Source organism: Nannospalax galili, unplaced genomic scaffold, assembly GCF_000622305.1.
Source record: "Nannospalax galili isolate Female #2095 unplaced genomic scaffold, S.galili_v1.0 scaffold269, whole genome shotgun sequence".
NCBI lineage: Eukaryota > Metazoa > Chordata > Mammalia > Rodentia > Spalacidae > Nannospalax > Nannospalax galili.
In genome coordinates this window covers 1,442,229-1,463,489 of record NW_008359530.1, presented here as the reverse complement: position 1 = coordinate 1,463,489, position 21,261 = coordinate 1,442,229, and the positions used below count along the sequence as shown (strand labels likewise).

The window sequence follows — 21,261 nt, the reverse complement described above, 5'->3', positions numbered from 1 at the left end:
ATTTAAAATAAAATTTTAAAAACCAGAAACAGGAATAAAGAACCTCTCTGTCTTTGTTCTGGTTTGCTTACTTGATTAGCTATGTGGGGCAGTCATGCTTTCTCTAGCAAGGATTCTGCACTGGTAAAAATTAAAGGCTGGTGTAGATGATCTTCCCAGATCTGACTCCATGATTTACAATAATGACTTTTTACCTTTCCTCAAAGAAATGAGAATTAAAAGTGAGAGAATGTAATTGCAGGGTTATAATAATGTGTCTGACAAGAGATATTCTACAGCATAGTACTTCTACTGTGGTTATTTTCAGGACATAAGTTGCTTGAGGACATGGGCTACTTTCAGCACACATCCTATATGTCTTGAAATCAAGATGCCACACATATGGTGGGCAGGACAGGACAGGCTTTCCTCAGTTCAGTTTTGGCTATGAAAAAGAATACCCCATTCAGGGTACCCCAGATTACACAGTTCCACAGCAGATATTGTTCCCTACATTTTAGAGAAAGAAAGCGCAGCTCAGAGAGGCCAAGCAATCTAAGGAATAAGCCAAGGAGACAGCAGGAGGGGCAGGGGTGAACATGATGCCTCAGAGGTCCAGGGATGAGAGGGTACCAAAGGACCCAAGGGTTATAGGCAGATTAAGACAGGATCTAAAAAGTGTCCTTTTTATTTTGCACTATCAAGCAGGTCTCCTATACTCTTAAAAATTCTGTTACCATCTCCCACATGGTGGTTCTGAGGCAGAGAACATTGTGAAATCTCAGACAGAATAGCTGGATTCAAATTCTGATACTGTTTCCTAATTATATGACCTTAGGCAAGACACACAACCTCCCTGCTACTCAGTTTGTTTAAATGTAAAATGTAAGGGAGGATGTCTAATAAGAAAGTGAATATAAAGCTCAGTAGAATATTTGGCACGTAGTTGATGCTCAATAAATGCTAAGCTGAACCCTAACCAGGTACCAACTCCATTCAACAAACACTGCCATGTGACTACAATATGCAAGGAATAGGGTAAGGTAAGAGTAATCAGGACCAACTATACATAAAATTAATTAGTGAATTTTTCAAGATATGAAAGAGGGCTGGTTTAGCACTTACCTAGCAGTTGAAAGGCCCTGGGTTCAATCCATAGTACAACAACAATAAGAACACACACACACACACACACACACACACACACACACACACGACTTTTGGAGTAAGCATCATTTATAAGCTTTTAAATTTTATATATTACTTTTATGTGTATGAGTGTTTGGCCTGCATGTATTTAAGTGCACCACCTGCATGCAATGCCTGTGGAGGCCAAAAGAGGGCACAGATCCACTGGAACTGGAGTTATGGACAGTTAGCTACCATAAGAGTGCTAGGAACCAAACCCAGGTCCTCTGCAAGAAGAGTAAGTGCTCTTCCATCTCTCTAGCCCCATTCATAAACTATTTAAATTAACATATTAATTTTCATGACCATGAAAAAATTTTGGGAATGCAGTAAAAATAAATAAATAAATACACATAGGTTAAAGGCATTTGAAAATTAAAAAGAATTTCTGGAGGTTAAGAAAATTGATGCCTATGCTGTGCTTCTTCTTTGTATTTTCTCTCCCCAACTTCAATAGAAGTTCAGAATTAGGGGCTGTCCCTTAAACTTCTTTGCTATCCCCTTAGTACCTACATCCTCCCTAGACAGACAAAAGTACTCAGTAGATAACACTCCACAGAAACAGTTTGTCTGTTACCTTCAGGTCCCGGTGAATAATAGGAGTTTTACACTGATGCAAGCGGGCAACGGCTTCACAGGTATCACAGAATATCTGTAGCACTTCATTCTCTGTAAAGCCTGTTTGCAGACGCTGGTTCATCAAATTTACTACCTGGCCTCCTAAGACAGGTATAGGACAAGAGAAAGGACATTAACAGGCAGACTTGTCACTTAGATCAAAGCAATAATGGCTATCCAAAGAAAAGCAACCTGGACTAAATTAGAGCTGATTACTGACCAAACCAGCACCAAACCCCAGGGGTCTGGAGTCCCTGCTGGGATTTGTTTTCTTACAACTCAATGCCTCTTCTGATGCATCAAAACCAGAATGTTTTCATAAAGTACCTACATGTGAGCTGCCCTCGTTGTGCCTTCAAAAGTAGAAGCAGAGCTGACACATGGTCCTGCCATCACTGCCTGGTTGTAATATCCCCATGGTGTAGAAGATGAGGCTACAGCCTCCAACTGCCACGTCTTTTAGCAGAAACCACACAGCACAACACACGTAGGGTACAAGAAGCTGGCACAGTACTCTGCTCTAAAGAGTACTCCGGAGAAGTTTGGTCTCTTTGGCTTCATCACTTACTGATTGGCCTGTGGGAAGTGCTATAGCAACACTCCCTCTCCAGGAAAACAAGACTAGACCAATCTTACAGAAACATGCAAACTGGAACCCTCCTACTCCCTGGTATATGAAACATGGTCCTGTGCAAAAAAGTAATGGTCAGAAGGCAATAAGCTGTAAAGTTCAAATTTGGTAGTAATTTATAAAATCAGGTAAATAGTTAATGAAGGTCAAAATTATTGGTTAACATCCTATTTAGGGGATAAGAAACTGTTAATTTCTGGATAATATCTTTAAAGACAAGAAAATGGTAGTGAAACTAAAGGAATTACAAAACAGGGAATTGAACAGTAAGACAATGACCCAAACTAGTAAATGGTAACTGCTTAGGCCAAAAATTCCAAACCTCAAACAATAGCTACATGGGGTGCTGTCTAGGTTTCTCAAGATAAATGTTGAAACTTCAAGTTTTCAACTATTTAAAACGGGAAGCAGGCCGGGCATGCTGGCCACCTTTAATCCCAGCACTCAGGAAGCAGAGGCAGATGGACCTCTGAGTTCAAGGCCAGCCTGGTCTACATAGTGAGTTCCAGGACAGCTGGGGCTACAGGGAGACCCTGTCTCAAAAAGACCAATCAATACATACATACATACATACATACATACATACATACATACATAAATCTGAAAGTACTGTCACCTAAATGTAGCCTTACTGGGGATTACAGCCTTAGAACAAGGAGAAGAGAATCACTGTCACTCCTTAGAAAAAAAAAGATTCTTTCGCAGCATCACAAGAGGATGATGGTGTGAGTGGAGAGTGAAAGCCATAGTTTCTCTAATCCATCCATATTGACATTTATGATATTCCTTCATTATTTGTTCTAAACCCTTATAAAGAACACATTCATTCTCATTTTCATGTGATTTCATTTAGACACACAACTAAACCTTACACCTAACAAAAATGGGATTTGGAATTACCCATATCTTTCAACTGTTTGTGCCACAGCCTTTGTGGTTGTGAGAATAACCAAGAGCTGACAGGGATTGCATTAGCCTTTTAGCTCTCCTATGTGGGAAACGAGAGCAACATCTTCAGAGTGCAATGTACACATTAAGTGAAGTGACCTCCACACCCTTGACCATGAACATGCTAGAAACAAGAGCTTCAGTAGGGTCATAAAGTTGACCTCTACATACATACCTCTACAGAAGTCCATGAGAATGAGAACTTCCCACACATCACCACTGCTTACATTGTTGATACTAGAATCAATGTAGCCCACAATGTTCTTGTGCCCTGATAGGTCTCTCTGTGAATAAGAGTGGAGAGGTATAGTGTCAGTGATAGACATGGAAGGGGCAGAACTAGCCAGTTCCATTAGCACAGATGATTTAAATACATACAACTCTAACAGTCAAGAACTTCCAGTGGTCATTGAAATGCACAGCCAGATCTCTATAGCAATTCCATTGTCCTGCTGAACCATAATTCTCCCCAGAGCCCAACCTCCAGAATGAAGCTCACATAGAATGCCCACTTGCTCACTCATCAGTGTTCCACATGAACCAGAAGCAAAGACCCCTATCACATCCAGATATACTGCAGAGGAATTAAGAGGAGGAAAACAGCGTGAACTACTCATATATGTAAAATTTTAATACAGAAAAAAAGAACTGATTTTTCTCCTGGCTACCGGGGCAAAAGTTGAGTAGAGAATGATTTACTACCTGCAGCATGTAAGGAGTACACAGAGTTGTTTCCAAAGCAGTATCTTTCCTGAACAAAGGAATGGTTAGAGTTTTACTTAGGTCTATACAAATTCATACAAAAGCACTTTGGAGGTGGGCACATTTCTGAGTACATACCAACTTGACTTTTTTAAGGGTTTCCCCTTTAGGGAATGTATGGAAAGAAAAACTGCCTTGCAAGCTTTGAAGGGACAGAAACCTAAGGCCATTAAGAATTAAGTTAGGTAAACTGAGCAAACTGGGCATTATGAGTTTTATACACATGCAAGGTAAGATATTTTTAAATTAGTTTTAAATAAATTGCTTTACTTTTATTTAAAAAGGTCAGGAGGCCGGGTGTGCTAGTGCACGCCTTTAGTCCCAGCACTTGGGAGGCAGAGGCAGACGGATCTTTTTGAGTTCAAGGCCAGCCTGGTCTACATAGTGAGTTCAGGTCAGCTGGGGCTACAGGGAAACCCTGTCTCAAAAAGACCAAAAAAAAAAAGGAAAAAAACAGAAAACACATGGTTTTGTGAGTATATGTGTTGGTATCAAGTTTAGGCTCTGGAGAGTGCTCTGATTCAGTAAGACAATGGAATTGCTATCTGGCCTTTAATCCCAGCATTTGGGAGGCAGAGGCAGGCGGATCTTTGTGAGTTCAGGCCAGCCTGGTCTACATAGTGAGTTCCAGGACAGCTGGGGCTACAAGGAGACCCTGTCTCAAAAACAAAGTAAAATGACAAATAAAGTATATTTTAATATGACATTATATATAGAACCAGGAAGAAACCCCCAAGTATCAGGTAAACACATCTGAATGCTGAGCACCAAAGTTAAAGCTCACTACCTGCATCCTCTGAACAATGAATTGGGAAGAACTGCTGACTCAGAAACTGCAGACCCCAAGAAAGGTAGACAACTGTAGGAACTTGCCCATAGAAGTCTCTGGAAACTTATGTAAGAAGAGATGAGATGGAAGCGAGAACAGACTGAACTGAGCCAGCGTCTGCAGATTACTCTTTCAGAACATTTGTGTTTAATAAGGGAACAGCCTCCAAGGAGGAATTTTCAGAAGCAGGAAAGCTTAGCACTAGAGAGTGAAAGCTTTAGATACAGAAGAGGGCAAGGAGAGTTGGTAGACAGCAAGAGGGAGATTAGAATGACTGTTAAAGGGAGGAGAAGGGCTGGGTGCTACAAGCTAGGCTCCTTAGAATAGAAGAATTTAAGTGGCTCAGAGCTATGGTTTTGCTTTTGGTAGAGAACAAAGTCAACTTTGAAATACATGATGAGAAAGAAGCTTGATGAGGCAAAAGGCTTAGCACATCTACTTTGGGTCAAAATTCAGGGAAATAAAAGGCCAAAAACCAGTCTTCAAAGTTTTTTATAACACAGAAAGCATTTTAGGCCCTATACCTCCCTCCATTTCTCCATCTTACCATGAATCCTTCTAGAACTTAGTTCTATTTACACAGTTCAAAATATAGGAAGAACAGAAGGGAAGCTCCTTTTTTAAAAAAGGGTTTTTAGGGGCAGGAAAGATGGCTCAGCAGTTAAGAACACTGAATGTTCTTGCAGAAGACCCGGGTTTGAATCCCAGCACCCACGTGACAGCTAAGAACTGTCTGTAACTCCAGTTCCAGGGGGTCCAACAGCCTATTCTGTCCTCCGTGGGTATTGTATGACATGGGTACACTTACATACATCCAGGCAATATACACATACACATAAAAATAATAAATAAGAATTTTTTAAAAATTGAAAAAAATTTATTTAAAAAGGTTTTTAGTTATGTGTATGTCTGTGTTTGTGCATTTAAGCTCAGGTGCCTACAGAGATCAGAATTCTCATTCTCATTCTCTCTCTCTCTCTCGGCTTTTTGAGACAGGGTCTTCCTGTAGCCCCAGCTGGCCTGGAACTCACTTTGTAGGTCAGGCTAGCCTCAATCTCACAGAGATCTGCCCGCCTCTGCCTCCCAAGTGCTGGGACTAAAGGTGTGTGTATGGCGCCCAACTCCAAAAGACCTTCTTAATAAAATTTTGGGGGCTAAGAGACGGTTCAGTGGTTAAGAGCACTGGCTGCTCTTGAAGAGGACCCAGGTTCAGTTCCCAGCACTCACATGCCAGTTAGCAACCATCCATAACTCTAGTTCCAGGGAATCCAACACCTTCTTCTGGCCTCTGCAGGCACAGTACACATGGGTGCACTTACATACATGCAGGCAAATCACTCATACATACATTTTAAAATTAATGAATACAATATTTTTAAAAGAAAATTGAATTGAATGAATGAATCTTATTTTTAGCCTCTTAAAGATGAAGGAAAGTAGTTTTATGGCCCGGAATTAGTTTACTTCTAAAAGGTTAGTTTGGATAAAAGGTTAGTTTTGTTTTTGCTTTACTCTTCTCTCCATCTCATCATAACCCTAAATTCCTTCTATAACTCTTCCAGGGTAATTATTCATAGGTGACGAAAAACTATTAAGTTCAGAGCCAGGCTGGAGAGATGACTCAATGGTTAAGAGCACTGGCTGTTCCAGAGAATCTGAGTTCACTCCCAGAAACCATGTTGAGTGGCTCACAACCACCTGTACTTCCCCGGGGGGATTTGATGCCTCTGACCACATACTGATACAAACACAAACACACACACAAAAATTAAAAACCAAAATAAAATATTAAGAACTAAAACTGGGCTGGGTATAGTGAGGCATGCCTTTAATTACAGCACTTGTGAAGCAGAGGCAGGTGGATCTCTGTGAGATCAAGGTCACTTTGGTCTTCATAGCAAGTTCGAGGCCAAGTTCCTGGGGTTACAAGAAGACCCTCTCTCCAAATAAAACCCAAAGAATGCTTTGCTTGCATGTATGTAAGTGTACCATATGCATGCAGTGCCCACAGAGAACTGCATGGAGGTGGAGGTGTGTTGCCTGATATTTTCAGTAACAAGCTCAGTTCACCTAGCTGAGTAAGCTTTTAAAAATTAAAAACTAAATAAAAAACAAACTCTCACAGTTAATGCATGACTGGGCCGGAACTTGATCCCAAGTAAATAAACTAATTGGACCTATTAGTTTTGAGCTCTTAGGCATATGCTTCTTGATTCCTCTACTACAATGCCTGTCCAGCACAAAAGCAAGTCCTTGTGTTTCCAAAAGAGTGGGAGAACATGAAAAATTGGGATTGCTTTTCTAACACAAGAAAATGAATGGGAAGGGTATTCCAAGCAGAAGAAACACCAGCAGCAGAGATAGAAAACAAGAATGTGGACAGCTGAGTAAGAATGGAACAGAGGAGTAAGAACGGAGTAAGAGGAAAAGGAGGAAGAAGAGGAATAAGAAATGCCCAGGAACCTCTGACGTGTTGGAGACAGGACAAGCAGGGTGGCTGGGACCACCATGTGGCCTTGAGCCTTGGGGGTTGGCCGGTTGGTTCTGTAGTGACAATAGTTCCTTCCCAAATACTTTTAGGTTCTCTAAAGTCCTGACTTCTTTCAATGCCTAACTGAGCAGTCCTTGACAGGGTGATCCCACAAGGAGTAGACAAGGGCCAAAAAAAAAAAAAAAAAAAAAAACCGAACAAACAAAAAAGCCTGGAGCCTGGTGGTGTTACGGCCCCAAATGGAGCCCCTCAAATTGTAAAACCCTAAGTAACTTCATTTTGTATCAAGCAGCCACTTTAAATTTCAAAAGTTAGAAAAATAGCCAGCTTCAAGGTTAAGCACCTGAACTTAGTTGCTTCCCCTTAGGACAGTGTTTTCTTTGGAGCAGCTGACCTTGGGTTTCCCAGACACAGTCACCTAATCAGAAAGTGCCTTACTGCCAAGGTCTCTATATCTCGTTAAGAGAAGAACTAACACAAGCTTGCTTTGCCTTCTGTAGTTTGCTTATCTGCTAAGTTGGGCATCCTGACCATATTCAGGACCACCTGGCATTACTTATGTGTGATGAAATGCCTATGGTATTTGTGGGTTTTGCCTTTAAAAGCTAGTTCCACCCTCCCCTCAGGGCCCTGGGTCCTAAATCTGACTAAGGTACCTCAGATGGCTATAGCCCTAATAAATTTGACCAATTAAAATTTGAATTGAGTCTAGTGGTCTTTTTCCCAGTGTTTTCGAACTCTGTAACAGTGGCATCTCCACAACGGCATCTCCACCTATGTTCTGGATCTTGTTTCTTTCCCTCTTTCTCCTCTCTCTGTCTCTGCCTCTTTGAGCTGGAGTTAGGTGTTGCAAGCTTCCTGACATGGGTGCTGAGAATTGAACTTGGGTCCTCTAGAAGAACAGCATGTGCTCTTAACCACTGAACCATCTCTTCAGCCCCTAATAAGTATTTTTAAATAAGGTATAATTAACATGCTAAAAACACATGGATATTGATGTATTTGAGTTATAACACTTATATGCCCACCCCTGTGTGATCACTATCCCAAACTATATTTCCACAACCCAGAAAGTTCCAATATAACCATTTTCTGGCCTTTTCCAGCCCAGATCAGTACTTTCTAACTTCCAACTCTACAATGAATTCTGTCTATTCAAGGATTTTTTTTTTTTTTGGTCTTTTTGAGACAGGGTCTCCCTGTAGCCTCAGCTGTCCTGGAACTCACTATGTAGACCAGGCTGGTCTTGAACTCACAGAGATCCGCCTGCCTCTGCCTCCTGAGTGCTGGGATTAAAGGTGTGTGCCACCACTCCTGGCTCAAGGATTTTTAATATTTTTTTATTATTTTTTATTTTATGTGTACGTGTGCATTGCCTGCATGTAGGTAAGTGCACCCATGTCATGCACTGCCTACAGAAGACAGAAGGGGCTGTTGGATCCCCTGGAACTGGAGTTACAGCTGTTAGCTGCCATGTGGGTGCTGGGATTCAAACCCAGGTCTCCTGCAAGAACAGTCAGTGTTCTTAACCGCTGAGCCATCTCTCCAGTCCCCTATTCAAGGATTTTTAAAAAATATTTTGTTCTTTTTTTCCCCCCCTGGTCTTTTTGAGACAGGTCTCTCTGTAGCCCCAGCTGGCCTGGAATTCACTTTGTAGACCAGGCTGGCCTTGAACTCACAGAGATCCGCCTGCCTCTGCCTCCTGAGTGTTGGGATTAAAGGCATGTGCTACCATGCCCAGCTATTTTGTTCTTTTTATTTCATATGTATGAGTGTATTGCTTGCATGTATATGTGTAAGTGCACCCGTGTCATGCAGTGTTCACAGAAGTCAAAAGAGGGTGTCAAATCCCCTGGAAATGGAGTTACAGATCGTTGTTTAGCCACAATGTGGGTGCTGGGAACTGAACCCAGGTCTTCTGCAAGAGTAGCCAGTGCTCTTAACTGCTTAGCCACCTCTCCAGCCTTCCATTCTTGGAATGGAATCACAGGAATTTTATGAGATAGTAAAGCTGGGGCCAAAACACAGGAAGGAACTCCAGTTGGAAAGAACATGTTCACAAAGCATAAAGCTGTGTTAGGACATGTTCACTGGATGCAAAGGGCTCAGTGGGTTGGAGCAGGACAAGGGACTGGAGCTGATGGAAGTCAGACTGGAGGGCAGCTCACTGAAGGGCTGGGGTTTCCAAATTAAGTATTTTCCCAATGTCCCAAATTATTTCTTTAATCTAAACACTGGTCAGTTCCCCGTAATGTACTCCTTTCTCCTCAGTCTCCAGCCAAGGGTAACCAAGCAAGATATGCTTCCTGGCTACTGTTCCCACCTTGTGCAAAGGGCTCTGTGCCAGCTCAGGGAAGGGTACGAGCACATGCCTAATGGCTCTCCTAGGACCACACAGTATACATTCATCTTAAGAAGTAGGCGAAGTTCCAGACAGCCTTACCATGATCTGGATTTCCCTCTTGCACACCTGGAGGTCATGCTCATTGTTGACAAACATGCGTTTCAAGGCACATTTCACCCCATTGCTTGTCCTCACCAGAAAGACGAGAGCAAATCCACCTGTGAAAAGAATACACAGAGAAGCTCTTTTGAATCATGTCAAAGTCAGTCAGGTATTAAGTCTGCTGCTGAGGCTACTGTTAGCCAGTCCTCAAGGATGGCCTGGCCTAGACAGTATTCTTACACTCTTAGAACTCACAGCAGAACCAAAGAAATACTCCTGAACACATATCTCAGAATCAAGGAAGAACAATGATTATCTTCTAAGGAAACTACAAGATTTTTTTTTTTTCTAATGTAAGCTCAGAGGTTGGAGAGATGGCTTTGTGGTTAAGAACACTGGCTGCCTCTTGCAGAGGACCTGGGTTTGGTTCCCAGAACCACATGGCTGCTAACATCTATAACTTGAGTATCATGGGATCCAATGTCCTCTTCTGGTTTCCAAAGGCATCAAGCAAACCTGTGACACATAAAATAAAAACATAATTTGTATTTTATGTGTATATAAGTGGACCCATATCATGCAATGCCCTCAGAGGGCATCAGATTTCCTGGCACTGGAGTTATGGATGGTTATTAGCTACCATGACAGTCTTGAGAGCTGAACCCCAGTCCTTTGCAGGAGCTACCAGTGCTCTTAACCTTTGAGCCATCTCTCTAGGCCTTCAGGGTCTCCCTGTAGCCCCAACTGGCCTGGATCTCAAAGAGATTTGCCTGCCTCTACCTCTGGTTATTGACATTAAAAATGTGTGTCACTACACCAGGCTTAAAATAAACAAATCTTTTCCCAAAAATGTAAGTTCAATACTCTTTCTTTCATATCAGAGAGGCTAGAAAATTATTTGTGTTTCTAGCATAAATAGTTATCAATTTATTTCAGAAATCTCCTTTTCCTTTGTTCTCCATGCTGTATAACTCTATCTCCTATTTAAATCTAACAGGAAACCCTGAGGACTCCTCCACCTTCCCACCCCGTGGGCTGTTGAGGAGATACCACACAGTATGAGTGTGCTGTTCCACTGGGGACATGAGGACTTACTTATCAACACCCTATTAACCTTTCTCCAAAGGAAGTTCACAATTCATTAACAGACATTTATGTGACTCTAACAGGAATTCTCCAATGCTATAAATTTGTGAAACTTCAAAGTTCCACAAATTCTTAGAGCTCCTAACCCTCACCTCACTCCCAAAACATTGTCTAAGGTGTATAATGCCTTGTTAAGCGGATTCAATAGACAACTCAGGGTGAAGTAGTCAAAGCTGAAGGTTTTTTGAAAAGCAGTTCTATGAATACACAGTTCATTTGCCTGGCTTGTACAATTTCATTTAGCTAAAATGTCCTGTCCATTGAACCTGTGTGGCAAAAAATATCACCTCTGTGCTATTCTGTGCACAAAGGTACTCACTAATTGGAGGGAAGTAAACACAGAGGGAAGTCATCAGAATGGGAACTTGAGGTTGTGATACAGTACTGGCTAGCAGCCACCTACAAAATTGACAGAAATCAACTAAGCAGTTAATATAGAAATTTTAGGCATCTGAGAAAGAAGATTCAGAATCCACTGGAGCCATTCAAACTGCCCTGAGGCTCGATGGCACTTCATTGCCTGCCTTTATTAGCATTTATTAGCTTTCTAGTAATTGTTCAGACTAACTTGAGTGGGAGCCTATTTCCTGCAATCCAATCCAATAGAGCCTTACCCATAAAGCACTGCTCCATATTTTCAAAAAACATACGCAATTCTGTAAAAACATTTTAATGGACTCAAATGTTCCAAATCCTCATTATGATGATTTATCAGAGACTGCACGTTTATATCATCTACAAATGTTCTTCAGTACTCAGATAAACCATGAAACTTGCCATCCAATCTATACTGGCCACTATGTCTCTGATCTTTGTATCACATTTTATATTTTCTTGCAATGCATTAAGTTGTGCCATTATCAATTTCAAAGATTTACTTTTTTATGTGTATGTCACCTTTGTGGAGGGTGCCTGCAGAAGCCAGAAGAGGGTGTTGGATCCTCTAGAGCTGGAGTGAGCACCATGTGGATGCTGGGAACTAAACCCAGGTCTTCTGCAAAAGCAGCAAGTGATCTTAACCTCTGAGTCATCTCTTTAGCCCACCATTATCTATTTTAAATGTAGAATTTTGAGTGCTTACTTAAAAAAATGTATATATATGTGTGTATATATATATGTATATATATATATGGCATCAAAAACTTAAAGGTGTTCTCTATTCCCCTCCCCTCCCTTCTCCCCCTAAATTTTTTTGGCAAGGGAGATAGGGTCTTATATGACCTAGGCTGACCTTCAACTCCTGATCCTCCTTCCTCTGCCCTGCTTAGTGCCAGGATTACAGGTATGCACCACCATACCCAGTCTATAATTCCTAAACTCTAAGATGCATATTTTTAAAATAAAGTTTTTAAAGATACATAATTTGCAATTAATTTTTGGAGTATCAGATTTTGTCTTGTAGTCCACACATGTAATGTAGCACCTTTTACCTTTCTTTTCTTCATTAAAACTATGACGTATCCTTTAACTGGTTAGAATCGGGGAAAGTAGTAGCATAAATTACAGATTTTCTATTTATATTCATAATTGCTTTATATATAGTCCAAGTAGATACTTATTTTGCTGGTATTTTGAATGACTTAAAAGTTTATTAAGGGGAGCTGGAGAGATGGCTCAGTGGTTAAGAACATTTGCTGTTCTTCCAGAGGACAATTCCCAGTACCTACATGGCAACTCTAGTTCCAAGGGGATCCACTTACATACATGTAGGCTTAACACTAATACACATAAAATAAAAATAAATAAATAAATAAATAGTTTCAGTTCATTCAGCTATAGATTTTGCACCTCTTAAGAGCAGGAAGACCAAAAATTTCTGCTTTGGAGTCCAGAGGCTGGTTCTGGACAGAATCTAGAGTGGTGTATTCTCCTGACTGTACAAAATATGGTTCCTTCCATTCCATCTACTGTGGAAAAAACATGCAAAACCCCTTTAGATAAAACAGTGAGAGATGCTCCACTGAATGAAGTGGGGAAGTGGGTGTTTCCTTCACTGACTGATAGTCAAAGACCAGAAATGACAGCCTAGGCATCACAAAGTTAAAAGATGTCAAATAGGGGCTGGAGAGATGACTCAGTGGTGAAAAGCACTGGTTGCTCTTGCAGAAGACCTTGGTTGGATCCCCAGCACCCACATGGTGGTGAACAACCATCCATAACTCTAGTTCCAGGAGATCCAGCTCCCTCTTCTGACCTCCACAGGCATTGTACGGCATGGGTGCACTTAAATACATGTAGGTAATACTCATAAACATAAAAATAATAAATATTTTTAAAAAGATGTTAAATAAACTCTAAAATAGATATATATTCATATAATGTTTATAACAGATCTTGCCTTTTTTGTCCAAAGGGTCGATGAGTGTTCCCCTCATCCAGAATTTTCTTATATTCTGAAGGCATTTTAATGTATAGTGCCCACCTCACAGGACAAGTCAGTCTTCTAGAAGCAAGTCATGATGCTGCAATGTGAGATAACTGCCACAAGATGGGATCAGTGCTACAGCAAGATGACCTCTCCAGCCAGGGCTGGAGACAAGCCACAAGCCAGTCCAGATTCTCAACACTTACGACCATAATGATAAAGCAAAGCAAAGCAAGGGTTACTACGCCTAACAGTTAGACCATGTGATTAAGCACCTAAAGGATCTATCTGTAGGTGTGAAGGATTTAACCATGAGATCAAAACAAACCTAGTAGGATGTGTCATCCTAAAGCTGTCTACCATTATCACTGCAATGTAGGTATGAATTGTTTCTCTTGCACAGGCTCCATGCCCCCACATGGATCAGGGTAACAAGTCTTAGAGCTAAATCAGGTCCAGGCTCCTATAGTCAGTCAGGACAGAAGACCATTAACAGAGATGCTTATTTCAAACTGAACTGTACCCCAAGATCTTGATTAAATGGAAAATGTCAAGGCTGATGGTTGGACAAAGGTTAAGAAAATCCACATGGCCTGTGCTGGTGTAGACCTACCTGGCAGTTTGTAAAACACTAAGAACTCTCACCATTTACCATATCATAGAGAGAAAGGGGACTCAACCTATTAAGTAAAGCAGGCAGGATAGTTTCTATATAGCCAAATTTTTGCCTTTTAAGAATGTAGGAATTTTTAAAAAATAATTTTTAAAATATTTTATTTGTTTTTTATTTTTCCCTTTCTTTGAATGCATCAGATCCCCTGGAACTGGAATTACAGACCGTTGTTAGCTGCCATATGGGTGCTGGGTCCCGGGTCCTCTGCAAGACCAGAGGACCTCTTAACCACTGAGCCATCTCTCCAGCCCCAATTTGTTTTTTATTTTTCCCTTTCTTTTATTTATTTATTTATTTTTTTTCCATCTTTTTGAGACGGTGTCTCCCTGTAGTCCCAGTGGCCTGGAACTCACTATGTGGACCAGGCTGGCCTTGAACTCAGAAATCCACCTGCCTCAGCCTCCCAAGTGATGGGATTAAAGGCGTGGCCCATCATGCTGGGCTTTATTTATTATTTTTAGGTTATGTGTGTAAGTGCACCAAATGTGTCCAATGCCCACAGAGGTCAGAAAAAGGTACTGGATCCCCTTAAACTGGAGCTAAGGACAGTTCTTAGCCACCATGTGGGTGCTGGGAATCAAATCTAGGTCTTCTGCAAGAGCAGACGGTGCTCTTTAACCGCTGAGCCATCTCCCCAGCCCTAAGAATGTAGGAATCTAAAAAATTTGTTTATAAAAAGCAACATGCTTTCTTCCATTTTCCCTAAATTATAAGACTCTTGGTCTAACTTTCTAAATTTTTTACTGGTTTTATGTGTATATTAATTGTGCAACAGAATGGATTTCACTATAACATATTCACACATGAATATAATATACCTCTTTTCTACCTCCCAACATTATGCCTCTCCTGCTTTTGTCATTGTTGTTTTGTTGAGGCAGGGTCTCAATCACCACACCCAGCATTTTTTTTTCTTTTTGAGGGGAAGGCATGGTCTCACTACGTAGCCCTGGCTGGCCTAAAATTGTTTGTGTAGACCAGGCTGGCCTAAACTCACAGAGCTCTACCTGCCTCTGCCTCCCAAGTGCTAGGATTAAAGGTGTGCACCACCATGCCTGGTGTTTTCTTGTTTTTGTTGGGAACAGAAATGGTTATTTGCAATTCACCACAAATTTAGTGCTATGTCTACATGGTTGCCCTCTGGATCATCACGCCCTAGAACAGTGCTTAGCACACTGTGGGAATTCAATAATGAATTAACTTTCCTCTTAACCAGAAAAGGCAACAAAGTACAGTGGAAACTATGGGAAAGTTGACATGCAAACTTCTACAATGGGACTACAATGCCTTGCAGACAGCTGTTGCTATACAGGGATATAGAACTAGTATATATGTCAGAAATATTGTGTGTGTATGTGTTTGTATGTGTGCATTCTTGTAGGTACACCTGTGTGTGAAGGTGTGCGTGCATATTTGTAAAGAGGTCAGAAGTCAACCTTGCTAAGGTTCAGATAGCCCCACCCCCTCACCAACAGGGTCTCATGGACTTTTCCAGCTCCTGAGAAGAGGGAACTGAGCTGATAAGCACCTTAGTCTTTGAAGTCAAGAGAAGCAGACTTTTCTCCACTGTTTGGCCAACACAGCAGGCTTCCCCTTTGATCTCTAAAGAGGACAGGTTTTAACAGTCCTACTCTCCTGCTGCCCCCCACAACTTTAAAAAAATATATCTTCTCACCTTCTGCACCCCCCAGAAGCCTCTCCCTTAAAAAGACCCCAGCTCATGACCCAGGGCTGACATTTTCCCTGCCCAGAAGGGAATCTGTCCCATGTGTTCCTTTGCTAATAAACTCTATTCTGATGGGTTTTATCTGTGTCCTGGTGTTTTCTCCTAATCAACCCTATTCGTCATATGGCTACTTTTTACCTATCAAACCTTGGGTGTAGTTCCTCAAGAGTTGCCCACCTTGGTTTTTGAGACAGAGTTTCTCACTGGCCTGGAGCTCATCAATTTAAGCTCGGACAGGCTGTCTGGCCAGCAAATTTCAGGGATCTTCTTGTTTCTGTCTCCCCTGTGCTGGGATAACAAACATGTACTACCATGCCCAGCTTTTTATGTGGGAGCTGGGGATCATACTGAGGTCCTTGTGATTACACAGCAAGCACTTTACCAACTGAGCTATTTCCTAAGACCCAACTAGCAATGTAAATTTCTAACGTAAGGTGGAGGAGCTAGAGCAATGGCTTAGTCAGTAAAAGCAAATCCCACCAAGCCTGGCAACCTGAATTCCATCTCTATCACCTTCATGGTAAGAGAGAACCAACTCCCCAAAGTTATTCTCTGACCTCCACACATGCACCTATACCCATACACACATCCACACCCATGCCTACACTCACACACATACCCCAATAAATATAAATTATTCTACCTCTGATCTAATCTAATTCATTCATTTTATTGATGACAGGAAGTAATACAACAAATTAAAGAATACTGGGAAATAAACGCCAATACAACCACCTACTTTGGTTAACATAGTTCTTGCCAGAAGAGGAGTTGATGGAATGAATACTCCTCCCCTCCACACAACCAGCATTTGCATGTGACTATTTTAAAGGCAGTTCAAAATCAATTACTTTGTTTACATTTTCACAGAAACTAAATAAAGCAGTTAAGCAATCTATTGTCTTAATTTTCTCTACATGAAATAGACGAAGAGAGATTAAGTTTCTTATTGAAGAACACAGGGCTAGTTAATAATAGAATTCCACCAAGACCCCTCAACTTTTTACATTTTTCTTTTTAAACCAACTGATACACAACACAATGTTTAAATGAAAAGTCTGATGACTTCACAACTAATACACTCTTGGAACCATCACCATAGTCAACCCATCACTGCAAACAGTTCTTTGTGTCCTTTTATGGACAATCTTTCCTCTTCTACATCACCCCCTGTAACGCCAGCTCTAATTTCTATCTCTAGAGATTAGTTCTGTTCAGCCTAAACAGAATCATACAGCACATACACTCTTACATCTCGCTTCTTTCACTATTATGGGAATTAGCACTTGGGGATTTGTTTTTGCCAAGTATTGTATGGGTGTTGCATAGTTTATCCACTCACCCAATGAAGGACATGTGAATGTCTCTAGTTTTGGGCTGTCATGAATTAAACATTTGTACAGAAGGCCTTTTTCATGGGCCAGATAATCATTTTGGCCAAGCATACATTCAGTTTTATAAAGAAACTGCATTCTGGCTGTCCACACTCTCACTAGCACTTGTTTTAGGTCTTTCCACTGTGGCCATTCATTTTCATGTGTACTGTTATTTTACTGTGATTTTAATTTGCATTTCTCAATAGAAACGCCTAGGATTACCTGCTTCCCACCTTTCCTAATAAAAGGCTTTAATAAGCACAGGAGGGAGAAGTCACCAATGAAATTACTAGTACAACTAGGGACTCTACTTCTCAAACAAGCAAAGGGGACAGAAATATCAAGTTCCCTGCTGGGAGTGAGCATTTGTCACACAGCATTAGTCTGATACTGGCAAGGATAGAACCAACAGACATGATTCCATCTTTGTAAGACCAATGAAGTCCATAGGGCAACTTCCACTTGACTGGGGAGATGCTAAGATTTTTGAACAAAAGCTCTCAGTCCTTATATCAACAAAAGATCACAACCTTCAACAGGAACTTTCTAAAGACAGAACTAAATCCTCCCTAGGAGCCTCACCATGATATGCGGCTGTGAAAGAAGCAAGCAGTACCTCTCCTGTCTCTACATCCAGAATTCTGCAGGAAGCAGGAAACCAATGACTTCTAGGCAGAAAGGAAAGGTGAGCAGACAAAGAAGGAAACTTTCATACTGATTATCTGAGGCCCGATGTGATGGGGTGTAGCTGGGCAGACAGTGAGACGGATGAGACCAAGAAATGAGACAGAAGCCCATCCTGGCAGTGAGACAAGGGTTTCTGGAGTTGTTGCCAAAGAGATTTTGTTTTTGTTGTTTTTGAGACAAGGTCTTGCTGTACCTACAGCTGACCTAAAACTTGCTATGTAGACCAGGCTGGCCTCAATCTCACAGACGTCCACCTGCCTCTGCCTCCTGAGTGCTGGGATTAAAGGCGTGAGCTACCATGCTCAGCTTTGCTAGATTTTATGTGTGTGAGTGTGTGTCTTTTTGAGACCAGGTCTCCCTGTAGCTCCAGATGGCCTGGAACTCGCTATGTGGACCAGGATGGCTTTGAACTCACAGAGATCCACCTGCTTCTGCCGCCCAAGTGCTGGGATTAAAGGTGTGCACCACCATGCTGGGCTGTTAGATTATTTTTAATTAGGCTTTCAAAATTCTAGGCACTAAAAGTCTGGCACCTGCCTATTTTCTGCAGGTAAAAGGAAACCTCACTTCCTAACCTAAGCATATCTACAACTTTGGGAATGATATCCACCTGCCTGAGTCAAGGAGGCAGGGATTCCATCTAGGCATACTTTTTGCCCTTTGTTTCCCCAAAAGTCATTCTCTTTTTATAGCACTGAACTCAGTGAATGCTGCTTGCTGAATACAATTACTCTTTTAATTAACCAAGCACAAAACATCAAAAGGGTCAGAGAACGTGGCTGGGATAGAACTGCATCAGATGTGTAGGTGGATGAGATGGTCTCAAAAACAAAACAAAAAAGGTGCTGGAGAGACGGTTCAGTGGTTAAGGGCACTGGCTGCTCTTACAGAGGACCCAGTTCACAGCACCCACATGGAGGCTAACAACCCTCTATTATTTCAGTGCCAGGGGCTCTGAAGCCCTCTTCTGACCTCTGCAGGCACTGTACATATAGGTGCAATTACATACATGCAGGCAAAATACTCAAGGACAGCTGAGGTCTCCCTCACAGAAAGACAGGTAAAGCACCAGGCACACACAGGAGGCAGTGAACAAAAAAGATGTCCTCTCCTTTGCCTTCCTTCCTTGAAAGCCTTTTTGTAACTGCAGGAAACTTTATTTGTCATAAAGGTGTACAACTGGACTATTCCTAAGATCAAGGCACAAGCCTGGATGTGGTCAGAGAAATCCCAGGTCTTATCTGAAGGCATACTGCCAGGGGGGTCACCTATGGGTTGGGGCCCGTGGCAGGGCAGGCAGTTCATGCCTGCTCCTTAGGCGGTCACTCACACCTGCAATAGTTGCCATGGAGGCATTAGAACTAAAGGGATGCCACATGATCTGATCTCCAAAGAGCTGGAATTTTAGGTGACATTTCCTGATTTTTAAATCCAAGCATGAAACAAGACTTTTTCAAGCCTCCTAAAGCTTAAGTTAGGCTGCAGATTAGGACTGGGCTACATGGCCTTGTTTCAGTCTTTATAAGAGCCTATGAAGTTGTGTATTATAACTTTCACCTGACCAACTCAGAACTATAGTGGCAGAGGTCTCTGGGGAGGCACACCTATGGTGTCCACAGTGTTTCTGAGCCTCATAGTGATGACCAAGAAGCTAACAAACACCATCCCCCCAACTGACTCACACTGAAGACAACTTTGCCAAAAGTTTCCAAAAGAGTGACAATCTTCAAAGCTCTAGAACAGATGGCGAGAGCACAGCAGAACTCGTACAGGAGAAAAGGTCAGTGTGAGGCATGTGTTGGCACTAACTACAGTGGGAACTTGGGGGCTTGTTTTCCTAAAGTCAGTCTCTCCTCCCTTGCCTCATATTAAATCACCATGTGTCAGCTCCTTCTGAGGAACATGTCAATGCAGTCTTTTCCCCAGGCAGAAAGAACATCCAGCTGGGGAGACTTGAGTATTCAACTCCTTCTCCCCAAGAGGGCTATGGAGACAGGCCCAGGGACTGGCAACACCAGAGGTGGAACAAAAACATCCACCAAATCCAACCAGGATGAACACAGAGCACTGACAACTGCCTCTTCCTTACCAGGCCTGAAATGACTAGGGAACATCTCTAGCTCAGGGAGTTCTCATAGAGGTTTGGAGAGAGGTGTCCCTCCCGTACCCTCATTTCCCACCCCTAGGAAAGGCACCTCCCTGCTTGGAACAAAAGGAAAGAGTTGAAAGCAAGAGTTGTGCATGTAGAACCAGAACACACTGGCCAGGCACACCAGCAGCTAAGCGCAATGGAGACAAACCTTCCCCCCTCGTGCTAGCTGGCCACACTTCACTGTACTGCTGCCATGGACTAGCTGTCTGGTAAATGTAGAGAGCAGTGGTGAGATAGTGGTAGGGCCATATTCTCTGCTCACTTAAATCTGTAGCAACTTTTCCAGGTCAAAGGTGCCCCAGGCTCATCTTCCAAAAGCAGAAACTGAATGTCATTCATCTACTTGAAACTCCTCAGTAGATTCTCAGCCCTCCTAGAATGAGCACTACATGCTGCCAGTAGCCTGCAAGGCCCAAAGGGAGATGATCTCTCCAGCTTCCTCCAGACATCACAGCCCCCCTCCCTTACTATCTGCTTCCCAAACCCCACAAGAGTCTTCCTGCTTCTTCAACACTCCAGCCTTACGGTCTTTGTATAGGCTTCTCTTTTGGCCTCTTTCACCCCACTTTCCACCTGACCAGCTCCTATTTACCATCCTTTAGGTTTCAGGCTAGAAATATTTCCTGGGCTAACCTTTCAGAATGTCCCTGGCTCCTAGTCCTTTGTTATGCCCAACTCCTTCAGGACATACCATGAGTGTAATTAAATATTTAGCTGGGTAATTCTTGGTCTGATGCCTTCTTCCCTCTGTACTATAAATTGCCATGGGCAGGGAATATGACTAATTCACTGTAGCATCTCAGTCACCCAGCCCTGTGCCTGCCACATAGGTACTCACATGCTTTGTTACACAGCTTGTCTGACTAGTTTTATAAATGATCCCAAAACAAAACAAGAGAGGAACAACAAAAACGTCTACCCAGTCCCAGTCTTTTGGTTGTTTAGAGTCTAGAATAGGATAATAGGGCCAAACAAGGAGAACATCTTCTTAATGGTAAAGTTAAGGTTTGCCAAAGGGAAAACACTGCACTGCCCATACTGTTCAACCTGGTTGGGCAGCATGAGCTGAGGGCTGCCGATACCTGCCACACTCAAGCAGCATGCTCACAGTACAGCTCACAGAAAGAAGGATCTGTGCTGTCACAATGCCACATACTTAGCCTATCTAGGATCCCTTCGAACTAAAAGAACACTTGTGCTGGCAATGAAAACTCACTTCAGTTGAGGAGGGAGGGAGGGAGGGA

The 21,261-nt window shown here is 42.1% G+C and overlaps 1 protein-coding gene across 1 annotated transcript in view; it reads right to left on the bottom strand.

The window, feature by feature from the left end:
* Positions 1 to 1,705: 1,705 nt before the first annotated feature.
* The window catches only part of LOC103725924 (AP2-associated protein kinase 1-like), a 100,645-nt gene continuing 81,089 nt past the window's right edge, over positions 1,706 to 21,261 (bottom strand). The window contains exons 3-5 of the mRNA XM_017795641.1: positions 9,890 to 10,008; positions 3,540 to 3,648; positions 1,706 to 1,887 (exon numbers count right to left, since the gene is read on the bottom strand). Of these exons, the coding sequence (XP_017651130.1) occupies positions 1,706 to 1,887; positions 3,540 to 3,648; positions 9,890 to 10,008 (410 nt within the window). The remainder of the gene's footprint in view (positions 1,888 to 3,539; positions 3,649 to 9,889; positions 10,009 to 21,261) is intronic.